Source organism: Homarus americanus, unplaced genomic scaffold (genome assembly GCF_018991925.1).
Source record: "Homarus americanus isolate GMGI-L3 unplaced genomic scaffold, GMGI_Hamer_2.0 scaffold5207, whole genome shotgun sequence".
In the NCBI taxonomy this organism is placed as follows: domain Eukaryota; kingdom Metazoa; phylum Arthropoda; class Malacostraca; order Decapoda; family Nephropidae; genus Homarus; species Homarus americanus.
Genome location: NW_024739436.1, coordinates 1 through 27,817, shown reverse-complemented (window position 1 = coordinate 27,817; position 27,817 = coordinate 1). Strand labels below are relative to the sequence as shown.

At 41.3% G+C, this 27,817-nt stretch overlaps 1 protein-coding gene and 3 long non-coding RNA genes across 8 annotated transcripts; 2 read left to right on the top strand and 2 right to left on the bottom strand.

Moving 5' to 3' along the window:
• Window positions 1-478: 478 nt before the first annotated feature.
• Window positions 479-11,878, top strand: LOC121874785 (kelch domain-containing protein 4-like). The gene is given in 12 exon segments (XM_042379074.1): window positions 479-557; window positions 1,048-1,194; window positions 1,823-1,993; window positions 2,411-2,527; window positions 2,930-3,052; window positions 4,883-5,045; window positions 6,232-6,381; window positions 6,655-6,873; window positions 8,480-8,592; window positions 9,192-9,269; window positions 9,680-9,872; window positions 11,615-11,878. Coding segments are annotated over 11 exon segments (1,578 nt in total). The 5' UTR covers window positions 479-557; window positions 1,048-1,086; the 3' UTR covers window positions 11,758-11,878.
• A 1,718-nt stretch (window positions 11,879-13,596) lies between these two features.
• On the bottom strand, window positions 13,597-14,150 carry LOC121874784. Its single transcript, XR_006090488.1, has 3 exons — window positions 14,091-14,150; window positions 13,755-13,770; window positions 13,597-13,633 (listed from the first exon to the last, which is right to left on the bottom strand). It is a non-coding gene; the product is annotated as an uncharacterized LOC121874784 (long non-coding RNA).
• Window positions 14,151-20,147: 5,997 nt separating this feature from the next.
• On the bottom strand, window positions 20,148-26,449 carry LOC121874782. 4 transcript variants are annotated; one of them, XR_006090484.1, is made up of 5 exons: window positions 26,160-26,448; window positions 25,464-25,547; window positions 25,167-25,220; window positions 21,954-22,040; window positions 20,148-20,339 (listed from the first exon to the last, which is right to left on the bottom strand). It is a non-coding gene; the product is annotated as an uncharacterized LOC121874782 (long non-coding RNA). The 4 variants fall into 4 exon arrangements; XR_006090485.1 differs by having other exon boundaries at window positions 20,290-20,308; XR_006090483.1 differs by lacking the exon at window positions 20,148-20,339 and having other exon boundaries at window positions 21,267-22,040; window positions 26,169-26,449.
• LOC121874783 lies at window positions 21,956-23,657 on the top strand. Of its 2 annotated transcripts, none has more exons than XR_006090487.1 (3): window positions 21,956-22,072; window positions 22,609-22,701; window positions 23,597-23,657. It is a non-coding gene; the product is annotated as an uncharacterized LOC121874783 (long non-coding RNA). The 2 variants fall into 2 exon arrangements; XR_006090486.1 differs by lacking the exon at window positions 23,597-23,657 and adding an exon at window positions 23,269-23,305.
• Window positions 26,450-27,817: the final 1,368 nt, after the last annotated feature.

The following is a 27,817-nucleotide window of genomic DNA, read 5'->3' as shown; positions in this document are numbered from 1 at the left end:
TTCTCTCTCTTATCTTTGTGTCTATCTCTATTCTCCATATAATTAAAAATATTCATAAATACGCTTTAAATATCAATTATATATTAAACATCAATAAATATATATTTATTTTATTTAAATTTAATTTCTTATTAATTCCCGTTTGTTTACATTTTGTTAGTGTTGTCATCTGAAGAAGAACAATGTTAAGGTAATACTTTGACTCGGTGCTAAAATATATATTTATATATTTTTTAATTAAAGATTATTCAAAGAAATTAATATTAAATAATTTAACAGAAAATTTTATAGTATTTTTAACCTGGGTTATTTTTATTAATTGACGTTATTAAATATTTTAGTCATTTATAAATAATTAGCTGTCATCTTAATTTTATAATATCTACTAAATTGACGATAATAAAGGTAGTAATAAATAATATAATATTTTTCAACACGATATATAATTATATAAATGATGTAATAAATTATTTTTGTCCGAAATAAGAAAAATAGTTTAGCTGCTCTTTTGTTCGTGGTAATTGGTCAACATCACCACATCATAACACCTTACCCACGTGAGTATCAGACGAGAAGTAAAGTCATCATTATTACCGTATTTTCACCTTTATTGACGTTATTTTTAGTGATTTATGGTGATTTTCTACCAAGGAAGGAAGGAGCTATTGATTTAAGTATGTAGGGTGATTAATTATGGTGATTTAAGGTGTTTTTAGTGGTAGTTGGGGAGAGGTCACCATCCAGGCTCGTTTTTGGCTTGTGATGGTAGTTAGATGAGGGTCGTTAGACCAGTTAGGAAAGGTCAATTAGGGTAGACATTCATTTTAAGGCCAATTTGGATCTTTTATGGTGATTTTTAAACCACTATGACCTTAATATTTTGGGATGTTTTATTATGATCGACCTTTTAACATAGTACAGTATAAAACTTTTCTTTTTCTGTTATTTCAGTTATTTAACTCAATATAAATAACTATATACTCGAGGTTATTTCAGTGATTTAACTCAATATAAACAAATCTATTAATCGTGTTCTTGTTATTGCAGCGATCGACCCCATAGCTTAAATAACGAGAACAGACGACAATGGGCAAGAAAGATAAGAAGAAAGGAAAGGGAGCGGAGAAAACAGCGATAAAGACGGAGAAGAAAACAACTCAAAAAATAAAGAAGGAATTGGCAGCAAAGGGAGAGGTGTGTATTAAGGGGTCCATGTTAGTGACCACCTGAAGATTAGACACCCTAGTTTATTTTACCTGATGATTTTTTTAATAACTGGCATTTAATATCCTTGTAACTGGTATAATACAAAAACTGTTAACTGGCTCCAAAAAAAAGGATGAATTTCGACTGTTTCTGACTGCCATTTATTTATATAGTTATTCCTCGACTTACGACCGCCTCAGTCTTACCAACATTTTGTCAAATTACGTATATTTGAGTCTCGACGTCAGTAATTGCTCTGTGTACTGACAAAATATTCGTTTGTAATTCACTTTAAAATGTCTGGCAAGCTTAAAAGTGAGAGTTTTGTGGTGTTGAGAAGAAAAAGAGACACCCATTTTAGATTATTTAAGCATTTTCGATTTACGACCTGGATTTGGGTCCCTAACCCCGTCGTAAGTCGGGGAGTGACTGTATATGACTGGTTGAATGTAGACTGACTGTTAACTGATTATCTCTAACCGTATAACTGTATGAATGTAGTATAGATCTATATGTATATAAACCGTATAACTGTTTTGTATGAATAACCATATATCCACTATTAATCTGTATAATATATAAACCTAACCTAACCCCAATACTCTCTCTCGTACAGGAAGACATTGGCGCACTGCTCGCTAAGTTCGCCGAGGATGACAAGTCTAAACTGGCAGTTACGGAGGATTTGGTCCCTCCGCCCTCCAAGCGTTCATCCTTCAGTCTAACGCCTCATCCTGATAGAGACCAGCTTATACTCTTCGGCGGGGAGTACTTTAATGGGAGTAAGGTGCGGTGTTTGGGGAGGTCTGGGTTCTGATATTATTCTTACCTAACCTAGTCTAATCTAATGCCGGTCTGTCCTTATGCTAGTCTAACCTAACACTAGTCTAACCTAACACTAGTCTAACCTAACACTAGTCTAACCTAACACTAGTCTAACCTAACACTAGTCTAACCTAACACTAGTCTAACCTAACACTAGTCTAACCTAACACTAGTCTAACCTAACACTAGTCTAACCTAACACTAGTCTAACCTAACCTAACACTATCATTAACCTAACCTGACCCTAAATTTCTCTCCTGTACTAACACGGGACAATAAAACACACAATCAAACCCCTCGTCATAAACCAACAAACACACTAAACCGTTCCTTTCAACCAACTCGAAATCCTAACGTAAATTTTGTCTCTCTCTTTCAGTCGTTTATGTATAATGATTTATTCTTCTACACCATCAAACAAAACCGGTGGCATAAGGTAACAAGCCCAGGTAGTCCGCCCCCAAGATCAGGCCATCAAGCTGTCGCACTTTCCCAGGTAAGTATATAACATATGGAGTCTTTTGATCCGTGGCACGAGATCTTGCTACAGTTTGGGGTAGCTTGAGCTTAGAACAAAACAGAAGTCTCCCTTATTAATGAAGATAGATGATAGAAATATTGATTGGTGGGTAATTGATATATATAGATAGATAGATGCTGTATATATTTAGTAAAATTAGGTACAGGTATACAGTTCACCATGTATATAGACAATGCAGGTATACAGTTCAGCATGTATAAAGAACATACATATTTACAATGTACCTAGACACTGCAGATTGAACAACTTGGATTATATTATGTGGATTAAATAACCCCAGGATTAAATAACACCGAGATTAAACAACGCACGGATTTAACGACTCGGGGAAATTAACCTTTATTTACTCGTCAACAGAGCGGGGGACAGCTGTGGATATTCGGTGGGGAATTCACATCGGCGACTCAATCCCAATTCTACCATTTCAAGGACCTCTGGGTATTTCATTTTAGCTCGAAGCGATGGGAGAAAATCACGTAAGTATGGGGTAAGGATCGTGGCCTTGATATAAACAATTTCTCGCTATACGTTATCCATTTTGTGGGTTAGGTTAGGTTAGTGTTAGGTTAAAGTTTGGTTAGGTTAATGATAGGTTGGTTAATCTTCAGGTGAAATTAACTAGGAGTGTCTAATCATCATGTAAAATATACTAGGAGTGTCTAATCATCATGTAAAATATACTAGGAGTGTCTAATCATCATGTAAAATATACTAGGAGTGTCTAATCATCATGTAAAATATACTAGGAGTGTCTAATCATCATGTAAAATATACTAGGAGTGTCTAATCATCAGGTAAAATATACTAGGAGTGTCTAATCATCATGTAAAATATACTAGGAGTGTCTAATCATCATGTAAAATATACTAGGAGTGTCTAATCATCAGGTAAAATATACTAGGAGTGTCTAATCATCAGGTAAAATATACTAGGAGTGTCTAATCATCATGTAAAATATACTAGGAGTGTCTAATCATCAGGTAAAATATACTAGGAGTGTCTAATCATCAGGTAAAATATACTAGGAGTGTCTAATCATCAGGTAAAATATACTAGGAGTGTCTAATCATCAGGTAAAATATACTAGGAGTGTCTAATCATCATGTAAAATATACTAGGAGTGTCTAATCATCAGGTAAAATATACTAGGAGTGTCTAATCATCAGGTAAAATATACTAGGAGTGTCTAATCATCAGGTAAAATATACTAGGAGTGTCTAATCATCAGGTAAAATATACTAGGAGTGTCTAATCATCATGTAAAATATACTAGGAGTGTCTAATCATCAGGTAAAATATACTAGGAGTGTCTAATCATCAGGTAAAATATACTAGGAGTGTCTAATCATCAGGTAAAATATACTAGGAGTGTCTAATCATCAGGTAAAATATACTAGGAGTGTCTAATCATCAGGTAAAATATACTAGGAGTGTCTAATCATCAGGTAAAATATACTAGGAGTGTCTAATCATCAGGTAAAATATACTAGGAGTGTCTAATCATCAGGTAAAATATACTAGGAGTGTCTAATCATCATGTAAAATATACTAGGAGTGTCTAATCATCAGGTAAAATATACTAGGAGTGTCTAATCATCAGGTAAAATATACTAGGAGTGTCTAATCATCAGGTAAAATATACTAGGAGTGTCTAATCATCAGGTAAAATATACTAGGAGTGTCTAATCATCATGTAAAATATACTAGGAGTGTCTAATCATCAGGTAAAATATACTAGGAGTGTCTAATCATCAGGTAAAATATACTAGGAGTGTCTAATCATCAGGTAAAATATACTAGGAGTGTCTAATCATCATGTAAAATATACTAGGAGTGTCTAATCATCAGGTAAAATATACTAGGAGTGTCTAATCATCAGGTAAAATATACTAGGAGTGTCTAATCATCAGGTAAAATATACTAGGAGTGTCTAATCATCAGGTAAAATATACTAGGAGTGTCTAATCATCATGTAAAATATACTAGGAGTGTCTAATCATCATGTAAAATATACTAGGAGTGTCTAATCATCAGGTAAAATATACTAGGAGTGTCTAATCATCAGGTAAAATATACTAGGAGTGTCTAATCATCATGTAAAATATACTAGGAGTGTCTAATCATCAGGTAAAATATACTAGGAGTGTCTAATCATCAGGTAAAATATACTAGGAGTGTCTAATCATCATGTAAAATATACTAGGAGTGTCTAATCATCAGGTAAAATATACTAGGAGTGTCTAATCATCAGGTAAAATATACTAGGAGTGTCTAATCATCAGGGATTCACTAGCAACCATCTTACAGGAGTGTGGGGGCCCATCAGCTCGCAGTGGACACAGAATGGTCGCACTAAAGAAACAACTCATCGTGTTCGGAGGATTCCACGACAACTCCCGCGACTATAAATACTTCAACGATGCGTACGCTTTCAACCTCGAAGATTACAAGTGGCATAAGTTAAATATTTCCGGTAGGTTCTTAAATATCGGTGTTAAATTAGACCCGTGTTTGGTATACTTGTGCTGTAGCGTTAAAATGTGCACGAGTGTTGTTTTTTGTATTTGCCGTATTTTACAGCAAAATATACCCCCAATAATGTGTAGGTATAGTAAAAGATACAATATTAGTAACATATCTTTACTACCGTATTTTACAGGATATAAGATGAACTTTTTTTTGTCTGATAAATGGCTCAAAAATCCTCCTGTCTCCTATATGTGAAGCTGTGGTCTCCTGTAAGCTGATGAATCCTCCAGTTGGTGTCTCCAGTCGGATTAATTCTACCTAACACAACTCTAGAATAATAAATTTGTTATTACTTACTTAAATGTTATTAGGTTTTAATTAAAATAATTATTGTAAATATAAAAGATGGATTTACAACTACTGTAGTGATGATGATAACCCGAGATGATTAACATCCGTACGGCAGACACCCAACTCTTCAGAGGCAGCTAAGCAGTGACCATTTCTGAACTCTTACAAGCATTACAATCTATTAATGCCATACCTAAGCATTACAATCTATTAATGCCATACCTGCAACATTTATTTTAAATCTACTAACACCTGAAACAAATGAAGATTTATAGATAACTTTCTTTTCACCATTACATCTGTTAACATCACTGGCATCATTGTGGCCAAGTTAGACTCCTGTAACCACCAGGCTACTGGGCCAAGCTGTGAGGCGTTATGGTTGTTTATCATCTTGTATTTACAGGCTGATATACATAACTTTCTTGACTAATACACACACACACACACACACACACACACACACACCTTCCTTCATACACACACACCTTCCTTCACACACACACACACACCTTCCTTCACACACACACACACACCTTCCTTTTACACACACACACACACACACACCTTCCTTCATACACACACACACACACCTTCCTTCATACACACACACACCTTCCTTCATACACACACACACACACACCTTCCTTCATACACACACACACACCTTCCTTCATACACATTGTGACAAAAAGTAAAAGAAATAATTGTTTTAAGGACAAATACATAAGAGAATATACATTTCATTGTACTCTATAATCCAATCCCTAATCATTATAGATCCTTCATCTAATCACACTCACCTGACTGGAGAATCATCTTATTTATGGCCTTCGTAGGTAATGGCCCATGTCCTAGATCCGCGTGTCAAATGGCCCCCTTATCCGATGGCCGGATTCTTATCTATGGCGGATATAGCAAGGAAAAACTGAAGAAGGACGCTGATAAGGGAATAACCCACACGGATATGTATCTTCTAGTGCCGGATAGTAAGTACGTGAGGATATTTTTATCTGTTTATCCACATAATAAGATTTATGTGGATACGGAATATGTGTTTTTTTGGAGCCCGATAGAATGATTTAAGAGAATATGTGTCTCAGTTTGTCTTATGGGAATGCAATATGTGTCTTTTTGAGCCTGGTAGTATTTTGAATAAGAATGTGTGTCCCAAAATCTATTAATTCTCCTAGATGTGAAGTAACACCCAGGGGACAGTATCGTAGATGTTAACTAGGGTAATCTAAAATCCTTCCCGTCAGAACACGACACAACGGGGACGAAGTGGAGGTGGCAGAGCGTGAAGCATGGGGGCGTACGACCGTCTCCCAGATGCGGTTTCACCCTAGCGTCAACGAGCGGAGACAAGGCCGTTTTCTTCGGGGGTGTGTACGACGAGGTGGAAGAAGAAGAGGAACTGGAAGGAGTGTTTTATAATGATGTGTATCAGCTCGATCTAATGAAGCAGATCTGGCATGAGGGTTGGTATTTGTGTAATAATAATAATAATAATAAAAGGTTTATGAAGGAGTGTTTTATAATGATGTGTATCAGCTCGATCTAATGAAGCAGATCTGGCATGAGGGTTGGTATTTGTGTGTGTAATAATAATAATAATAAAAGGTTTATGAAGGAGTGTTTTATAATGATGTGTATCAGCTCGATCTAATGAAGCAGATCTGGCATGAGGGTTGGTATTTGTGTGTAATAATAATAATAAACGGTTTATTAATAGAGTTGCAGCCGGTGTCTGAAAACATACAAACTTACATGTGATTTAGACATAATGATATAATATGCATTGAATACATTTACAGGGCTGTGCAGTACATAAATCAGGAGTTGTTTATTATTTTAACAATAGATGGGATGGTGCTGTTCTTATATCTATCGGTGCGGGCTCTTATGGGCTGAATTTTGTTGTAGTGGCGGACTGCGCAAGGTGGGCGGGGGGCTGCCGGTGGCAGGAGGTGGCGATGACGAGGATGGTGCAGTAGTCCACTGCCATACCTTGCTAGTGCTTGGTGGTGGATGTCACTGAGGGATGGCATTTCCAAGGTGGAGAGAGCGTTGATGTAGCCGGAGTAGTCTGTGCCGAGCATGATTCTGCAGGCCCTCTTCTGTACCTTCTCTAGCTGACGTTGTTGGGTGGAGTTGAGAGAAGACGACCAGGCTGATGACGCATACATTAGTTTGGGGAGAATAAAGGCGTTGTAGATGGTCCTCAGCTCTGGCGTGGGTGTCCCAAGTGACCTAAGTCGTCGTAGCCTGTAGAGACGGTACGAGGCTGCCTTGACTGTGTTGTCTACATGGGTTTTCCAGTCCAGTTTGTTGTCTATAGTTACACCCAAGAGTTGGCAGACTGCACTAACTGGAGAGGATGGGCACCCACTGTGACTGCTTGAGTGGTGGCGGTATTGATGTGCATGACTACGGTTTTGGTGTGGTTGATGGTGACCTTGTTCTCCGTAGTCCATGCCTGTAGCCTGTCCAGGGTGCCTTGTAGCGATGAGTAGTCCGGTGAGGTGTTGTCCACTGAAACCCCCCACAGTGCAGTCATCCACGTACTTCCACCTGTGAGGAGTGTCCGATAGAGCGTCGTTGATCAGGATGAGGAAGCACAGTGGTTCCATCTTGGTCCCCTGGTGAGGTGTTGGAATGTGGGGACAGAACCCTGGTACCTCACTGCCTGACGACGTTCACTCAAGAAATCAGTGAGCCACGAGACCAGGTTGGTGGGTAACTCTAGTGCAATGGCCTTGTTGATAACAGTGCAGTGATCAACAAAGTCAAAGGCCTTCTTCTGTGTGTGTGTGTGTGCGTGCGTGTGTTGGTCGTACTGTCTTGGTTAGTTTAGGTCAAGTTAAATTAGATCAGGATTAGTTAGGTTACGTAATGTTTGGTCTAGGTTAGGTTATGTTAGGTCCAGGTTAGGTTAGGTTATGTTAGGTCCAGGTTAGGTTAGGTTATGTTAGGTCCAGGTTAGGTTAGGTTATGTTAGGTCCAGGTTAGGTTAGGTTATGTTAGGTCCAGGTTAGGTTAGGTTAGGTCCAGAAAACAAACAAACTCACTCTTTCTTGATTTCAGTTATTGTTACGGGGAAGAAGGACACATCTGGCGAGAAGAAGAAGAGGAGAAGAAAGAAGGAAGATGGAGAGGAGGAAGAGGAAGAACAAGAGAATGAAGAGGAGGAAGATGAGGTAAACTAAGATAACAATAAGATTATTCACCAAGCCTTCGGGGTAACTCATGATTTGTCACTAAAGTTAAAATCCCGTGAAAATCGATTTACCCAGAATGTTTTAATAGGGAGGAAATTATTACTGAGATATATGTAGGGTGTATCTATCTGTTCTCCCTCCCTCCCTGCTTGTTTCCTCCCTGTGTACCCTGTCTGACACCCTGTACTTCCTGGCTCTCTGCTTGTTTCCTCCCTGTGTACCCTGTCTGACACCCTGTACTCCCTCCCTCCCACCCACCCAGAGACACCCTGTATCAAAACACATTCCTCATAATAAAATAAACAATATCAATCCTCCATTAATGCTTAAAATTCCTAATTATTAAACAAAAAAGAGAATAAATTTAATATATTTCATCCTTAAAGACACCTGAGCCTTTGTTCAGGGCTCTAGATTCACCCCTGAGTGTACAATAGCTTACATGGTACATCTGCTATAGCATGTGTGTGGTAGGGGAGGCTCAGTGGACGTCAGGATGAACACTGCGGCAACTCCTGACCAAACCTAACGTAACCTAACCAAACCTAACGTAACCTAACCAAACCATCTCTTCACAGAACATGGAGGAGAAACTCGGCAAAATGACGGTGGACGAAACCCCGGACAAAGTGGTGAGCGACGATGGCGTATTTACCGTGAGTATTGACCGCAGTGTTGTGTTTTTTGATTGGTCGCCCTGTGTGATTTTTTTGATTGGTTGTCCTGTTGTGTTTTTTGATTGGTTGTCCTGTTGTGTTTTTTGATTGGTCGTCCTGTTGTGTTTTTTGATTGGTCGTCCTGTTGTGTTTTTTGATTGGTCGCCCGATTGTGTTCAGAATAATGAAAATAATAACAAAAACACAAATCGATTGTCTAATTTCCACCAATCACAATTAATTAGTATATTTCAACCCCTAATTGTCAACTTATGATTGGCCCACATCCACCAATCGCATCCAATCCGACGTCAATAACCACTACATTTCCACCCCAAGGCAGCCGACCATCGGGAAATTCGGATAAGAATAAACACATATTAACGGATTATCTTCCCCCCTCTCTACAGGTTACGGTCGGGCCATCGCAATCCACATCCGACCCCAAAGAAACCAAGACGGATACAGTTAAAGGCGAGGTGTTTTATCCGCCCCCAAGGATCAACGCGGGTATGGCGGTCAAGCGCGGAGTCCTGTACGTCTATGGCGGGATGTACGAGGACGGGGATAAACAACTGACGCTTAACGATTTCTACGCGCTAGGTGAGGCGATGTGGCTGTGTAGGGTTAGGTTAGGGGTGTGTTAGGCTTGGGTAGGGTTAGGTTAGGAGATTAGGCTTGGGTAGGGTTAGGTTAGGGGTGTGTTAGGCTTGGGTAGGGTTAGGTTAGGGGTGTGTTAGGCTTGGGTAGGGTTAGGTTAGGGTGTGTTAGATTAGGGTGGGTAGGGGTTAGGTTAGGGGTGTGTTAGGCTTGGGTAGGGTTAGGTTAGGGGTGTGTTAGGCTTGGGTAGGGTTAGGTTAGGGGTGTGTTAGGCTTGGGTAGGGTTAGGTTAGGGGTGTGTTAGGCTTGGGTAGGGTTAGGTTAGGGGTGTGTTAGGCTAGATTAGGCTTGGGTAGGGTTAGGTTAGGTTAGGATAGGGGTGGTTTGTGACAGGGTTGGATCAAATACTGATTTTTAGCGGTCAAATACAAATGCTTTTATTCCTTAATTAAAAAATACAAATATAAATACAAATACTTCTGAAATTAAGATGTAAAAATACACATACTTTTATTTCCAAGTACAAAAACACAAACCCAATACCTACATCTCAGAATTACATTTTATCATCATTAATGCCCGGAATGCTCAACTTAGCTCGCTCAGGAGTGTAAAAATTACCAGCTTTGCTAAACACTCTCAGAAGGTGCCGACAGAGCACAGCAGCCTAGAATGGTCTTGGCAAAGTGCCTCAGAATTTTGAAGCTTTGTATATCACGCCAATACTTCAGTGGGTTGATGTCAAAAGGCACAACACCTTCCTCTAGGTACGCTCCGTCTTCACCACTGTAGTGTGGTTTGTTGACGGGCTTGCCATCGATGGCCCAGGTGGAGGCATGTAGGCAAAGAGACGAGGTCGTTTGGCAATTACGTCATCTTTGTCTTGGTTGATTCTTATGGGAAGATCATTCTCTTGAATTTCTTCCTTCTGGACCTTCTCCTTGTAGTCCTTGGGAGACTCAGCAATAATGAAGTCCACAATCTTCCAAATATTTTCTTTGTGCAGTAGCCTTAAACTAGCCTACTGCCGTAACACTAACAAGTGTCCAAACACAAATACAAAATACTTTTTCTTCTGGGTGCCAAAATACAATTACAAATACAGTGGGGTATGCTATAACGAATCTAATTGGTTCTAGAACCTTGTTCGTTATAGCATTCGCTCGTTATAGGATTAATCCGTTCCAGGCCCCCAAATACAACCACTTAACACTGAAAAATATAATATAAAATTGTAAAAAATGTAAAAAAGTGCATAAATATGCATCTAAACCCCTGAAATAAAGAATATCATTAATATTTGTAATAAAAAAACAATAAATTAGAAAAAAAAAAAAAATAAAAAAAAATAAATAAATAATGTTCGTTGTAGGAGTTTCGTTCGTTATAGCATTCTCAATTTTATTGGTGAAACCGTTTGTTATAGGAATATTCGTAGTAGGATCCGTTGGTTATAGCATACCCCACTGTACATTGAAAAGTATTTAATACAATTAAAATAAATACAATTGTATTTGATCCACCCCTGGTTTGTGATGTGTAGGGTTAGATTAGGTTTGCATTCCTCATGTGTAGGGTTAGATTAGGTTTGCATTCCTCATGTGTAGGGTTAGATTAGGTTTGCATTCCTCATGTGTAGGGTTAGATTAGGTTTGCATTCCTCATGTGTAGAGTAGATAGATAGACAGATAGATAGACAGATAGACAGACAGCCCTCTGAACCTAACCTAACCTTCTTATAACAGATCTGAATAAATTGGAGGAGTGGCAAACAATCATTGCCCTCGAACCAGCTGACCTGGAATGGTTCGACTCCGATTCTGACGACGATAGCATGGAAGAAGACGACGATGATGATGATGATGATGATGCCATGGATACCGATTAGGGTCTGGGTACAGTGCCATTGGAGGTGTTTGTGACCTGGTACCCACTTTTGAGATCAGTGCCGGGGTGTAAAAGAGATATAATTTCTATTTTAAATGGTGAATTTTTTTTTCTGTTTTTATTTTCAGGTTATTTTATGAAAATGTATTAATTTTTATAGTGAAACCTGGATATAATGGACTTTCATCTCTATATAGTTCATTAGATGGAGGTTTTACATCTAACGGACCCTTGATATAATGGACTTTCATCTCTATATAGTTCATTAGATGGAGGTTTTACATCTAACGGACCCTTGATATAATGGACTTTCATCTCTATATAGTTCATTAGATGGAGGTTTTATTTTACCTGTATTTATTGTTGAAATATATTAACCATTGGTGTAGTTAAGAATTTGATTGATATTTAGCCAATTTAGGATTTGTTGATTACCTGTAGGTTAACCCCTAAGTGCTCACCTGTAGATTAACCCCCTAAGTGCTCACCTGTAGATTAACCCCTAAGTGCTCACCTGTAGATTAACCCCCAAGTGCTCACCTGAAGATTAACCCCCAAGTGCTCACCTGTAGATTAACCCCCAAGTGCTCACCTGTAGATTAACCCCCAAGTGCTCACCTGTGGGTGCTTTAAATTTTCACCTGTGAATTAACCCCAAGTGCTCACCTGTTGATTAATCCCCAAAGTGCTCACCTGTAGAATTCAACCCCAAGTGCTCACCTGAGATTAACCCCAAGTGCTCACCTGTAGATTAACCCCAGTTGCTCACCTGAAGATTAACCCCCAAGTGCTCACCTGTGATTAGCAGAACACCTGGGTGCCCCCAAATCTATATGATTAACCCCAAGTGCCTCACCTGTAGGTGCTTGGGTGCTCACCTGTAGATTAACCCCCAAGTGCTCACCTGAAGATTAACCCCCAAGTGCTCACCTGTAGATTAACCCCCAAGTGCTCACCTGTAGATTAACCCTGAGTTTAACCAGCCTGAAACTATCGAATGGGGGCCAATATTCAACTGATCATAGTTAAAATTAACCAACAACCTCGTTCACGATCTTAACTACATCAATGGTTTAATATATATTGTTAAAAATAAACTAACATAATAAAAGTGATTTCCTCAAGTCAACTAAATGAAAATGTCTCGCTAATCGACTACAAACGCATTTCAGTTCGTATAAACAATATATTAATGATGAAACTACGTGAATTTTCTTATTCATTTTTACCATAAAGGACAATAAATAATTTTTTTTATTATACCATTGGGGGTAAAATAAGATTAAAAATGTATTTCTAAATTAATGATGTTTAAGTTTACAGTTTGGTTAGGTTAGGGTTTGGTTAAGTAAGGTTAAGTTAGGTTAGCTATAAAGCGACTCGGCAAAACACAGTTGTTTTTATAGATTTTGTGTGCCGGTCGGGTGTATAGCAGTTGTGTACACACCCGGCTACCTGGTACACACCAGGCTACCTGGTACACTCTAGTACTACCTGGTACACTCTAGTACTACCTGGTACACTCTAGCACTACCTGGTACACTCTAGCACTACCTGGTACACTCTGGCACTACCTGGTACACTCTAGCACTACCTGGTACACTCTAGCACTACCTGGTACACTCTGGCACTACCTGGTACACTCTGGCACTACCTGGTACACTCTAGCACTACCTGGTACACTCTACTTTTCCTGGTACATAACACTATAGTACCTCTAGCACTACCTGGTACTAACTACCTGAAACACTCTGCTTTTCTGGTACCTCTAACTACACCTGGTACACTCTAGCACACCTGGGCACTCTGGCACTACCTAGTACACTCTGCTTACTACCTAGTACACTCTGGCACTACCTGGTACACTCTAGCACTACCTGCTTTTCTGAACACTCCTTTCTATTACCTCAGCACTACCTGGTACACTCTAACTTTCACCTGGTACACTCTAGCACCTACCTAGTACACTCTGGCTTTTCTGGTACACTCTAGCACTACCTGGTACACTCTAGCACTACCCTGGTACACTCCTAGCACTACCTGGTACACTCTGGCACTACCTGGTACACTCTGCTGCTTTCCTGGTACCTCCTAGCACTACCTGGTACACTCTGGCACTACCTGGTACACTCTAGCACTACCTGGTACACTCTAGCACTACCTGGTACACTCTGCACTCCCTGGTACACTCTGGCACTACCTGGTACACTCTAGCACTACCTGGTACACTCTGGCACTACCTGGTACCTCTGCACTACCTGGTACACTCTAGCACTACCTGGTACACTCTAGCACTACCTGGTACACTCTAGCACTACCTGGTACACTCTGTACCTACCTGGTACACTCTGGCACTACCTGGTACACTCTAGCACTACCTGGTACACTCTGGCACTACCTGGTACACTCTGCTTTTACCTGGTACACTCTAGCACTACCTGGTACACTCTGGCACTACCTGGTACACTCTAGCACTACCTGGTACACTCTAGCACTACTGGTACCTCTAGTACTACCTGGTACACTCTGCACTACCTGGTACACTCTGCACTACCTGGTACACTCTGGCACTACCTGGTACACTCTAGCACTACCTGGTACACTCTAGCACTACCTGGTACACTCTGGCACTACCTGGTACACTCTGGCACTACCTGGTACACTCTGGCACTACCTGGTACACTCTAGCACTCAATGGTGTGAAGGAGTTTGAATGTGAGGAATATGGGAAGTGTTTCTGACAGGGATTATGGGGAAACTTTTGTCGTGGCCCTCGACATCTCCAAAGCATTTGACAGGGTATGGCACAAGTCTTGGCTATTTAAACTTCCCTCTTTTGGTTTCTCTCCCCCACTTGGTTTTCTCATCTCTTCACATACTACAGTAGCACAAGCTCTAGACCACATACTACAGTAGCTCCAGCCTGTAGACCACATACTACAGTAGCACAAGCCTGTAGCTCACATACTACAGTAGCCCAGCTCTTAGACCACATACAGTAGTAGCTCTGTGCCATCTCGTAGCGCCTCACATACTACAGTAGCACCAACCTGTAGACCACATACTACAGTAGCTCCAGCTCTAGACCACATACTACAGCACCAACTTCAGAGACCACATACTACAGTAGCTCCAGCTCTGTAGACCACATACTCAGTAGCTCCAGCTCCAGACCACATACACAGTAGCACCAGCTCTGTAGACCACATACCACAGTAGCACCAGCCTGTAGACCACATACTACAGTAGCTCCAGCTCGAGACACATACACAGACACAGCCTGTGAACAGTAGCACCAACTCTGACCACATACCACAGTAGCTCCAGCTCTAGACCATACTACAGTAGCACCAACTCTGTAGACCACATACTACAGTAGCTCCAGCTCTGTAGACCACATACTCAGTAGCTCCAGCCCAGAGACCACATACCACAGTAGCACCAGCTCTGTAGACCACATACTACAGTAGCACCAGCTCTAGACCACATACTACAGTAGCACCAGCCTGTAGACCACATACTACAGTAGCTCCAGCTCTGTAGACCACATACTACAGTAGCACCAACTCTGTAGACCACATACTACAGTAGCTCCAGCCTAGAGACCACATACTACAGTAGCACCAGCTCTAGACCACATACTACAGTAGCACCAACTCTAGACCACATACTACAGTAGCACCAGCTCTGTAGACCACATACTACAGTAGCACCAGCTCTAGACCACATACTACAGTAGCTCCAGCTCTGTAGACCACATACTACAGTAGCTCCAGCTCTGAGACCACATACTACAGTAGCACCAGCTCTAGACCACATACCACAGTAGCTCCAGCTCTGTAGATCACATACTACAGTAGCACCAACTCTGTAGACCACATACTACAGTAGCTCCAGCTCTGAGACCACATACCAGAGCACAAGCAGACCACATACCAGTAGCACCAGCTCTAGGCCACATACTACAGTAGCTCCAGCTCTGTAGATCACATACACAGTAGCACAAGCTGACCACATACTTCAGTAGCACCAACTCTGTAGACCACATATTACAGTAGCACCAACTCTGTAGACCACATACTTCAGTAGCACCAACTCTGTAGACCACATATTACAGTAGCACCAACTTTGTAGACCACATACTACAGTAGCACCAACTCTGTAGACCACATACTTCAGTAGCTCCAGCTCTGTAGACTACATACTTCAGTAGCACCAACTTTGTAGACCACATATTACAGTAGCACCAACTCTGTAGACCACATACTTCAGTAGCACCAACTCTGTAGACCACATACTTCAGTAGACTCTACAGTAGCTCTGTAGACTACTACAGTAGCTCCAGCTCTGTAGACCACATACTTCAGTAGCTCCAGCTCTGTAGACCACATACTACAGTAGCACCAGCTCTGTAGAGCACATACTACAGTAGCTCCAGCTCTGTAGACCACATACTTCAGTAGCACCAGCTCTGTAGATCACATACTTCAGTAGCACCAGCTCTGTAGACCACATACTACAGTAGCTCCAGCTCTGTAGACCACATACTACAGTAGCTCCAGCTCTGTAGACTCAGACCATACTTCAGTAGCTCCAGCTCTGTAGACCACATACTACAGTAGCTCCAGCTCTGTAGACCACATACTACAGTAGCTTCGTTTTTTGTTAAAAGAAAAAGTTTTTCTATATATTAAAATTTCAGTGAATAAACTTTAGATTAATCACCCTCATACAACCTGACCCCAGACATCTTGTGTCACCCTCTTAGGTCTATTACATTATGTACTATATAATAATCTTGTATGTGTAGTTCACACCCTAATGTGTACTTTATTGTATTACAAATATTGTTTCTCTTGTTTTATGGTGTAATGTATTAATAAAGCCTCCAAGTGCTCAACTCTAGTATCCATGATGTATTTTTCCTGAACATGTGATAAATTCCCAATAAAGATCAATAAACTGTTGAAATTGTCCCTGTTTAACCTTATTGAGACGTCATGTGTAAATTAATGGACTGACAGCATAAAATAATGACATTGTTAATAAATAATAAAAATACGATCGTTTTCAATATTGTAATTCTCCTAAAAGCTGTTAATAAATAAAGCACATTATATACACAATAAAACTCTTGTTAAAGCGGCTGATAAGGGCTAAGAATACACACATAACCAGAAATAATACCAATAGGAGTATATGACCACCATGAACAGTAAGCAGTACTCTTAACCTCTGAGCTAATGGTTCATCTCTGTATCACCAACCAACCCAACTACTTCACTACTGTTGGCGGCAGTGAAGGACAGACCGAGACTCTCAACATATAAACAAGTTGAATAGAAAAATTATCTATGAGGTCAATATTTAATATATTGGCTGCGACTGAACACTGATTAAATATAATAGTTACTCCTGCTTCGTTTTGTGTGATTAAATATAATAGTTACCCCTCCATTTTGTGATTAAATATAATAGTTATCCCTCCATTTTGTGATTAAATATAATAGTTACCCCTCCATTTTGTGATTAAATATAATAGTTACCCCTCCATTTTGTGATTAAATATAATAGTTACCCCTCCATTTTGTGATTAAATATAATAGTTACCCCTCCATTTTGTGATTAAATATAATAGTTACTCCTCCTCCGTTTTCTATGATTAAATATCTGCTCCGTTTTCTGTGATTAAATATAATAGTTACTCCAAAAACTGCCGCTCACAGAGCCGTTTTGCTTTGTTTTTGCTTTTCTTTTCCTTCTGGGACACTGTTTTCGTTGTATTATTCCCTTAAAGTTAATGAAAAGTTAAATCGGGCCACAAATTTGACGTTTTTACGTATTTTAACGTATATACAAGTTCGAAGCTTCAAATGCTTCAATGAAGCAAAAAAATGATTCAGTGAAGCTTCGTGACGTCACTGTGAACCTTGACATATAAGGCCTCGACTAACTGGCCTTCGTCCCTTTCCTCACCGACCACTCGCCACTCACTGACTGCAGCTGACAGGCAGGTAAGCGCCGCTCCTCTAGTCTCCTTTATATACGTGTACATTTTTTGCCCGACTGCCTACAGTCAAAATGGCCAAGAGAAATGGTTATTCTTTTGGGTAGTGTTTAATATACTTAATTATGGCGTAATAAATGCTGATTTAAGTCCAAAACTTGCCGGCCGGTTGTTGCAGTTCATAGGGTCGTATCCCCAAGTTTCACTGGGCTCTAAGGCCCATGGTACCTACTGTGCAGCTTAAACAAATACATTAGTATTATATTAAGTGGCTCTCTAACGTCTAACCAGTAATTTCTTAATGTTTTAGGCAAATATACCGCCAAATGAGTCATGACAAACGAGCCTAAACTATGAGCCGGTAGTGAGTAACGAGCGTAAACCGTTCATCAGTATTTAGGTAATAATTAACCAGTAAGTGAGTACAATGACCAGATTGGGTTAGATTACCGTTTTATTTATTTTTTATTTCTTGCTTCGAAGCCCAACACACTTATGGGGGAGCCGGGTGGTCATAACTCAACAACTGCGCAGTTCATCACCACCACTGTATTCACCATTGACAACTGCGCCGCATTCACTAGATTTAACACAAATAGAAGTATTTTTGGCGGAATTAAGATGTATTTTTACTGGCTAGTTCTTTGCTTTCTCTTTAGCTACGATTTCTGGGAGTTGAAACAATTTATTAAAGGGTTCTAGCCGGGCGGGGTGAGGCGAGGGAGGGAGCCGGGCGGGGTGAGGCGAGGAGGGGCTGGGCGGGGTGGGGAGGGAGGGAGGAGCCAAGGGGTGAGGCGAGGAGGGAGCCGGGGTGGGGTGAGGTGGCGAGGAGGGAGCCAAGGGGTGAGGCGAGGAGGAGGAGCCAGGGTGAGGCAAGGAGGAGCTGGCGGGGTGAGGCGAGGAGGGGAGGGGGGGAGCCGGGTGAGGCGAGGGAGGGGAGGAGCCGGGCGGGTGTGGCGTGGGAAGGAGCTGGCGGGGTGTGGCGGGCGTGGCGAGGAGGAGCCGGGGGGGAGGCAAGGGAGGGGTGGAGGCGGAGGGAGGGAGGGAACGGGCGGGGGGAGGCGAGGGAGGAGCTGGGCGGGGTAGGCGAGGAGGAGCCGGGCGGGGTGAGGCGAGGGAGGAGGGGCGGGGAGGCGAGGGAGGGAGCTGGGCGGGGAGGAGGAGGAGCCGGGGGGTGAGGCGGGTGAGGCGAGGGAGGGAGCTGGGGGGGTGGGAGGCGAGGAGGAGCCAGGGTGAGGCGGAGGGGAGGGAGCTGGGCGAGGTGGGAAAGGGAGGAGGAGCCGGGCAGGTGGAGGTAGGGAGCGAGGCGAGGTAGGGAGCCGGGTGAGGTGAGGTAGGGAGCTGGGCTGGGGAGGTAGGGGCCAAGGAGTGAGGCGAGGGAAGGGCAGGGGGAGGCGAGGCGAGGTGGGGGAGCCGGGTGAGGCGAAGGAAGGAGGGGAGGGAGGGAGGGCGAGCTAGCCAGCCGGTCTGGGTAGGAGGCGAGGTAAGGAGGAGCCGGGGAGGCAAGGGAGGGAGCCGGGGAGGGAGGTGGAGCCGGGGGGAAGGGAGGTAGGGAGCCAAGGAGGCGGGAGGGAAGGGCAGGGGTGGGAGGCGAAGCGAGGTAGGGAATCAGGGAGGGAGGAAGGGAGGGAGGGAGGGAGGGATGGACGAAGGAAGGAAGGAAGGAGGGAGGGAGGGAGGGGAGGGAGGGAGGAGGGAGGAAGGAAGGAAGGAAGGAAGGAGGAGGGAGGAGGGAGGGATGGACGGACGGGACGAAGGAAGGAAGGGGAGGAGGAGGGAGGAGGAGCGAGCCAGCTGGTTTGGGTAAGGAGGCAAGGAGGGAGCCGTGGGGGTAGGTGAGGTAGGGAGCCGGGCAAGGGGAGGTGAGGTAGGAGCCGGGCAAGGTGAGGTGAGGTAGGGAGCCGGGCGAGGGCGCGGGGCGGGGTGGGGCGGGCGGGCGGGCGGGGCGAGGCAGGTGTAGGGGCAAGTGGGTGGAGGTAGGAGGTAGGGCGGGCAAGGGGTAAGGGGCTGGGCTAGGCTAGGCTAGGCTAGAGGGCGAGACGTTTCAGAATACAGTATATATTAAATCCCGTAACATTAAGGTTCCTGGTAATTTTTTTAAGTGGACAACCATGGATTTTACAATCGGAAAAACCCATTGGTCAACAACCAAAAAGCACCATAACTAACCTAACAACGTAACGTAACCTGGAGGTTCCTTGGTTGTCTCCTGGTGTAAAAAGGTCCATTTGTATGTGCACACAACAATTAGAAAGTAAAACAAAATAATATTAGCGTATTTGTGTTTAGATCGGTTATGACCTCCATTTCCGTCGGAAATTGGTCGTTTTTAATAGATTTTTTGGTGGTGTTTCCCGAAAAAAATATTGGCTCGGCGAATGAAAAATGCAAAAAAAAAACCTATAAAAACATAAACCGGACCTAATCTAACCGACTCTCGCCATATGTTGGAATCCCTTATTTCTTACCTTATTGGCCTGGTTCTCGTTGGAGTTACCACATGTTGGTCTTGACGACACTTACATTCGTTCTTGCATTAATGACACTTTACGGAGGTCGGGACAACACCATGAGATCTAAAAATGCTATAGTTTTAGTGTGGAGGTAATGGTTTATGTAAACAGTTGGGGACTGTGAGTACACGTGGTGTAGTGGTAGATGGAAGTTGCAAGTTTAATTTTCATTCTACGTAAATTACAACTTTAAGCATGTTGCAGGTGACAGCTGGTGTACTTGAAGGCCAATGGAGAAGTGACAGAACCTTGAGCAAGACTTAACACCCAGCATGTTACTTCAGCCTCATCAGTTAAGTTAGTTATATATTATCTTAGCTATTATGGTCAGCCCATAAACCACTCAACACTGTGCTCCTACACTGGGCAGTGGAGGGTGTGTGTGTGGGACCTGGCTGACTGTGAATGTTGGAGGGCTCTGGAGGACTGTGTGTGTGTGTGTGTGTGTGTGTTGGAGGGCTCTGGAGAACTGTGTGTGTTGTAGAGCTCTGGAGAACTGTGTGTGTGTGTGTTGGAGGACTGTGTGTGTGTGTTGGAGGGCTCTGGAGAACTGTGTGTTGTAGAGCTCTGGAGAACTGTGTGTGTGTGTGTTGGAGGGCTCTGGAGAACTGTGTGTGTGTGTGTGTGTGACTGGATCAGTGTGTGTGTGTGTGTGTGTTGGAGGGCTCTGGAGAACTGTGTGTGTGTGTGGAGACTGTGTGTGTGTGTTGGAGGACTGTGTGTGTGTGTGTGTGTGTGTGTGTTGGAGGACTGTGTGTGTGTGTGTTGGAGGACTGTGTGTGTGTGTGTGTGTGTGTGTGTGTTGGAGGACTGTGTGTGTGTGTGTGTGTTGAGGACTGTGTGTGTGTGTGTGTGTGTGTGTGTTGGAGGACTGTGTGTGTGTGTGTGTTGTGTGTGTTGGAGGACTGTGTGTGTGTGTTGGAGGACTGTGTGTGTGTGTGTGTGTGTTGGAGGACTGTGTGTGTGTTGGAGGGCTCGGTATTATTGCAGTTTCGGCCAGTACATGCCTGACTTTTAACCATCCCCAACCTTTAGATCTCCTTATTGGAGTATTTCTAACACCATTTTAACCAGGGAGCAAAGAATGTCAGAAAGGAGTTTTAAAGATTTCCATGCTTTTTTGGGGGGGGGGATATAATTCTAAAGAGGGTGCTTTCCCCTGGAAATAAAGGCCACATTTCATTGAATCGACCCAAAATACACAGGATAAACGAATTTCTAAACTACGAGGGCATATTCGACGAAACTGCAATTTTACAACGGGCTCTGGAGAGCTGTGTCTAGATAAACTGAGCTGGGAGTCAAATTAAGATTAGCTGCAGAGATTTGGGAAAGCTTAATAAAGTGCTATAAAAATGTACAGGACTAAATGGCAATTAGTTACAGTATTGGTGAGCATTAGTAGTAGTAATGTGATTAATAGTAAGTAAAGCTGGTTGTTAGTAGGTGGGTTTTAACTAACAAATTAACTAACCTAATCAGCCTAACATAGATTAAATGTAACTAATCTAGACTAACCCAAATTAATATTAAGTTACCTATTATATAGTTTATATATTGGATAACAAATATATTAAAGAATGTAACTTAAAATTTGCCACAAGTTAACTGATCATGAATTCAGAAAGTTAAAAAATTTCACTTGTTTAAATTATTAAAAATCAATAGCTTACGTACTTTGCAGTTTCCTTTTCAAAATCTAATCGTGTACTGTACTGACTTTCTCCTCAGGTTAAGCTGGCCAGAAGTAACATCATACTGAACCTAAGGAGAAATAACTTAAAATGCCAGAACAGGTAAAGTCAACTTACTGAGTTTTATTTAGGCAAGGGAAGCTTGTGGGACTTGTGAAATCATTAAACATTGTGTGGGTGTGGCTTGTTGTAATTAGGGTGGGGGGGACAATATGGCTTGTGTATTGGCATATGGGGTGAGCAGGTGTGTTGGTAAAGTTTTTCATTCAAGCTAAATGTGACCAAGTTGTCAAGGGGAATACCTAAGGGGGCTTGAGGGGTGGGAGGAAGGGAGGGAGGATTCAGTAAGTGAACAGTGGTAAACTGTTGTGTATGAAGCAGTGTGGAGAGATTTAGTAGTGTAGCAGTATTGGTGATGAAGGCTTGTTATGATTGGCTATACTATTGTTGTGGTAAATGTTAGTTGTTGAGGTATCAAGAAAACTAAAACACTAATGCAACTTAAAATAAGATCTTTTGTAGATAAGGTATTTAAATAAACAATTGGGGACAGTATAAGTACATGTAGTCTGGTGGTAGATGGAAATTGTATGTTTAAACTTCATTGTACATAAATTACAACTTTAAACATGTTGCAGGTGACAGCTGACGTACGTGAATGCCAATGTAGAGGAAGTGACCGACACCTTGAGCAAGATGTAACACCCAGCATGTTACTTCAGCCTTCTTAGGTAAATTACTTATGTATCTTAGTATGGCCATCCCCTAAAACTACTGGAAGTAAGACTCGAGAGGAGGGACTTACTTTGTGTGAAGGGTTGGAAAGGAGGAGCATTGGGCGGTGGAGGGGCGCTCGTACAGTGCAGGGGCGCTCGTACAATGGGGGCTACATTGGGCGTGTGGGGGTGATATGGACGGGGAGCTGTGGGGTGGGGTGCTCTGATAGTGGGGGGTGGGGGCTCAGATAGGATCTGGCGCCTGACAGTGGGGCCATGCATGGATGGTGGTGTGCTCAAGCAATGGTGAATGGAGTGCATGTTAAAAATGTGATGCAAAAAATAGCATGTACTATGAAGGCATGTGGGGGATGATGCCTAGATGAAGACTGCTGCAGCCAAAAGTGAGAAGGACAATGCTCCTGTGTAAGGTGATATAGGAGGGTGTTTGAGTGTATGGATATATCACATATATATAAGAATGCAAGTTTAGATTCCAAGAAATTCTGGAGTAAATGTTGTGTATTGGTAGTAATACATTAAGGCTAATTAAGATTGATCTAAATCCAAACCATGTTGCAGGTGGTTGGTGTACAAGATAGATGGATCAGACACAACAAGGTGACCACGACTGTCTAGCATCCCACACCTTGAAGACTACCACCTTACTAAGAAAGAACAGAATTGGTGTTCTGTACACTACTGTAAGAATAGTGTACTGCAATGTAAAAGTTAAGTATTACTGAAACCTTTTTTATATAATTTAGCAAAACTTGATATATTACTTAAAATAGTGCATTTAAGAACATACAGTACAAGTTAACCTCAATATTGTGTATTGGTAGTGATATAAAATAGCTTAATAAATTCAGATGTAGAGTATCTAAAAACAAATATAATCATGTTGCAGGTGGTTGGTGTACAAGATAGATGGACCAGACACAACAAGGTGACCACGACTGTCTAGCATCCCACACCTTGAGGACTACCACCTTACTAAGAAAGAACAGAATTGGTGTTCTGTACACTACTGTAAGAATAGTGTACTGCAATGTAAAAGTTAAGTATTACTGAAACCTTTTTTATATAATTTAGCAAAACTTGATATATTACTTAAAATAGTGCATTTAAGAACATACAGTACAAGTTAACCTCAATATTGTGTATTGGTTGTGATATAAAATAGCTTAATTAATTCAGATGTAGAGTATCTAAAAACAAATATAATCATGTTGCAGGTGGTTGGTGTACAAGATAGATGGACCAGACACAACAAGGTGACCACGACTGTCTAGCATCCCACACCTTGATGACTACCACCTTACTAAGAAAGAACAGAATTGGTGTTCTGTACACTACTGTAAGAATAGTGTACTGTGAAAGTTAAGTATTACGGAAATATTTTTGTTATAATTTAGCAAAACTTGAGAAAATACTTAAAGTACTGTACTAATGCATTCAAGACTGTAGGAGTGGACCTTGATTAAAGCCACACAAAGTATTAAAAATAACAAGATACATTATGTACAGTAGCATTATTAACTACAGTGGTAGTCAGTTTTGTTGTGGTTGCAAAAAATTTCCATTTTATAATACTGCATATTTTTCGTCCACAGGTGAAGTATCAGCAAGGTGTACAACGAGATACACGGACATCAATCAAACGGATTGTGAGAGGTTTGAATATCTCGCACGGATCCATTTCTCTTAGTGGTTTGTATTGTTGTTCAGTGTGGGAAGGCCTCTGGTGGCTTGTTGAGGGATGGTGTTTGTACCGGGGGAGGCGTTTGTACCAGGGGGAGGCGTTTGTACCGGGGGAGGCGTTTGTACCGGGGGAGGCGTTTGTACCGGGGGAGGCGTTTGTAGTGGTAGAGGCACTTGCACTGGTAAAGGCACTTGCACTGGTAAAGGCACTTGCACTAGGAGGTGTTTGTAATGGTTTGTACTCCTACAATGTCTGTGTATAACAATAAATAAATAAATAAATATTGAATAAACTTTACATTTCATATTCCGAAGTTGAATGATAATGATCTAAATAAACCACAAGTACAGTAGAACTGTAAACTATACCTGAAACATGAACTAAAGTGATCAACTTGGATACACCCACATGATGGCTTCTGGGTAACTTAGAACATGATATATACATTAATTACATATAATTATCACCAATTGACATCAAAGTGCCATTCATTGTACGTACAACTGTTACAAACTAATGCCCATGTGATGCCCTATTGGGTACATGTAATCAAAACTACTAGATACCCACAGATGGCACAAATAATGCATTTAAGTCACGGACGCCTCGGACAAAGGATTTTGACAACCTTACCGAGAGAACGGGCGTCGTGTTCATTTTGAAATTCATCGGCCATGACCGTAAAGAACATTTTTGATTGCATACTTACTATTAATTTGAAAGTATTGTATATATACAGTAAATGTAAGTAAAGTACAGTAAGAATTTTACTTACTAAATGTTGACAATCTGGACACTGCACACCAATTGCTGAATGGAAGTGTTTTACCTGAAAATATAGAAGAAAACATCTTGTAAAATTGTAATAAACAACTTATGAACCCCCCACCACCCCACCCCGCCCCCTAAAGACTTGGTAACGGATAAATTTAGAAATATATCTGTACTGTGCCTGGCCAAAATTATTCACAAAGTACAAGACTTCCATTATTATCTAAAGCTAAATTTTGTGTAGGACCAAAACCTGACAAGATACTTTATAAAACCTTAAGGTCTAGTGAAATAAACTCACCTTATGTGGAGTCTGCAATATAAAGGTTGAATTGTGAAATCCACAACCGCTGGTAATGTGACGGCCTCACCATCACTGATGTATCTGCCGAGAAATAATAATGGTAGTGGTACTGTAATGTGATTTCTTGGGACACGGGAGAAAGATATCTAGTGATGTTGCCAATCATTACAAGTTTTCTCTGATTTTCTTCTGTGCTAATATTTGGTAATGTAGGTTTAAGAACATAAGACTGCAGGAATAGCCAGTAAATTGATATATACTGTACCTAGACAGTGCAGGTATAAAACCAGGCTATATGACCAAGGATATTTTGTATTTCTGTATCAGCTTCTGGACTGTTATTGTATATTGCAATAAATGTGTAGTGTATACATATGAAAATAAAAAATATACTGTCTATTCAATTCTTTATTTTGTATTACCTATCTACAAAGATATAAAAACATAGTACACAATGTACAGTATATATGTAATTTTTTTCTATGTTGCTGACAGAACACATTACCTTTTTCAGAACAATTTATAATGTAAGTTTGTTAGGTGGCGATGGTAGATACAACACTGCAGTAGCCCTCCTCCTTTATCCGGGCTTGGGACCGGCATGTTCGACTGAACAAGGCGGAGTTACTACTGTGCATTCTACGTCTAACTAGGTGCTGTTAGTGCTATCAACTATAACTTGAAAAACTTTACCTTTATTACCTCCAAGAAGCACCTTGTAGTAGGTCCAGTCAGCCACACAAACAAACCTGGAATACAAAAAACTTTAAAACATAACATTCATAAATACTTGCATATAGACATTATATATTGTCATAAGTACTTTACCTGTTTGGAGGAGTTCTCGACCAGCCACACGTTCACTTCAGTCAGACGTTCACCTCGGAGGCGCACAATCTGAAAGAAATGAGAAAACCTTAGTCCCATCCACACACATTAAAGGTGGGAGGCTGGGTGTGTGAGTGTATGGATGGGAGTGAGGGTGTGTGTATGGGAGGACCTCCCCCACACACACCCTCACTCCCATCCATACACTCACCCTCTCTCACACCTTTCCTTATACCCAACACTCCCTCCCAAACACCCCCACCCACCCTCCCTCCCTCCCACCCCCCCTCCCTCCCACCCAACCCTCCTCCTACACCACCTCCCCTCCAACCCAACTCACATACCTACCCATCCCATCCACCCAACCTTTTGGGTGTGTGGATGGGAGGTAGTGTTTGTGGATGGGAGGAAGAGGATGTGCATGGGAGGAAGAGGGTGTGGATGGGAGGAAGAGGGAGTGGTTAGGAGGAAGAGTGTGTGGTGTGCCATGCCCTCCTCCATGCAAACACAGCATCGAAAAATATTCTGAAGAAAATTGGTTTGTATTGCTGTAATATTGTATTGTGAGGACTCATTTGTGTTTTACTATGAATGATAAGTGTGCAGGGATTATGGTGGTGTAAGAGAGAGAGAGCCTTATAATAGTTGTGAGGAGGTAAGAGACTTGATGTGTAGGCACGGCTTATAGCACTATTTTACCCTCACTTATATATCATATTATTGTATGCCAATAATTATTATTCAATATATTTAGCAATGGTTTTACTGTATCAATTTGACTAACAAATTATAAATATAATATAATATCTTGAAGGTTCTAAGGTTCTTGTAATATACTACATATTATTTTATTGATAACTTTAAACTATTGTAACACAGTAGAGATAGGAACACGTAAAGGAAGATAGAACATGATTAAATTATAAATCTATTAACCAACAGCTCAACGTTTAACAGTTATGATACAGTTTAGGTATAGACTAAAAAATGTTTATCTAACCTAACCCAATTATATGTCCATAAGAGAAGTGGGACATCTTGGAGTATCACAAGGGAGATAATGATTAAGCAGTGTAATAATGCCCACAGCCATCCTGTCCACAATCCCATTAAAATCATAGACAATCTCCGCAGCTAACGGTCAAATACCCTTTGGATATTTGCCCAGCCAGCACAGTCAAATAACACCTTCATAACTTGCACTGGGTAGTGGTGGTGGAGTCCCTTAGTACCACAGTACTGTGTTTATATTATCCACAGTTGTTCTGTGGATCATGTAGTATTAATGGTCAAATTTCACTTGTTACCACCAAGCATTTGGAAGTTGAAATTATGCTTGATGGATGTAAAATGTTATATAGATTTGATTCTATTGTTTGAAATTTTTTGGTACAAATTTATAAATTAAAAAGTTTTGATTTTAGGGGAAAATTTGACATTTCCTACGAACATATAGGACAAGAGTGTACAGTGTATGTAATCAATTGGCATTAGTATATAAGTATACTGTATTGATTAAAATC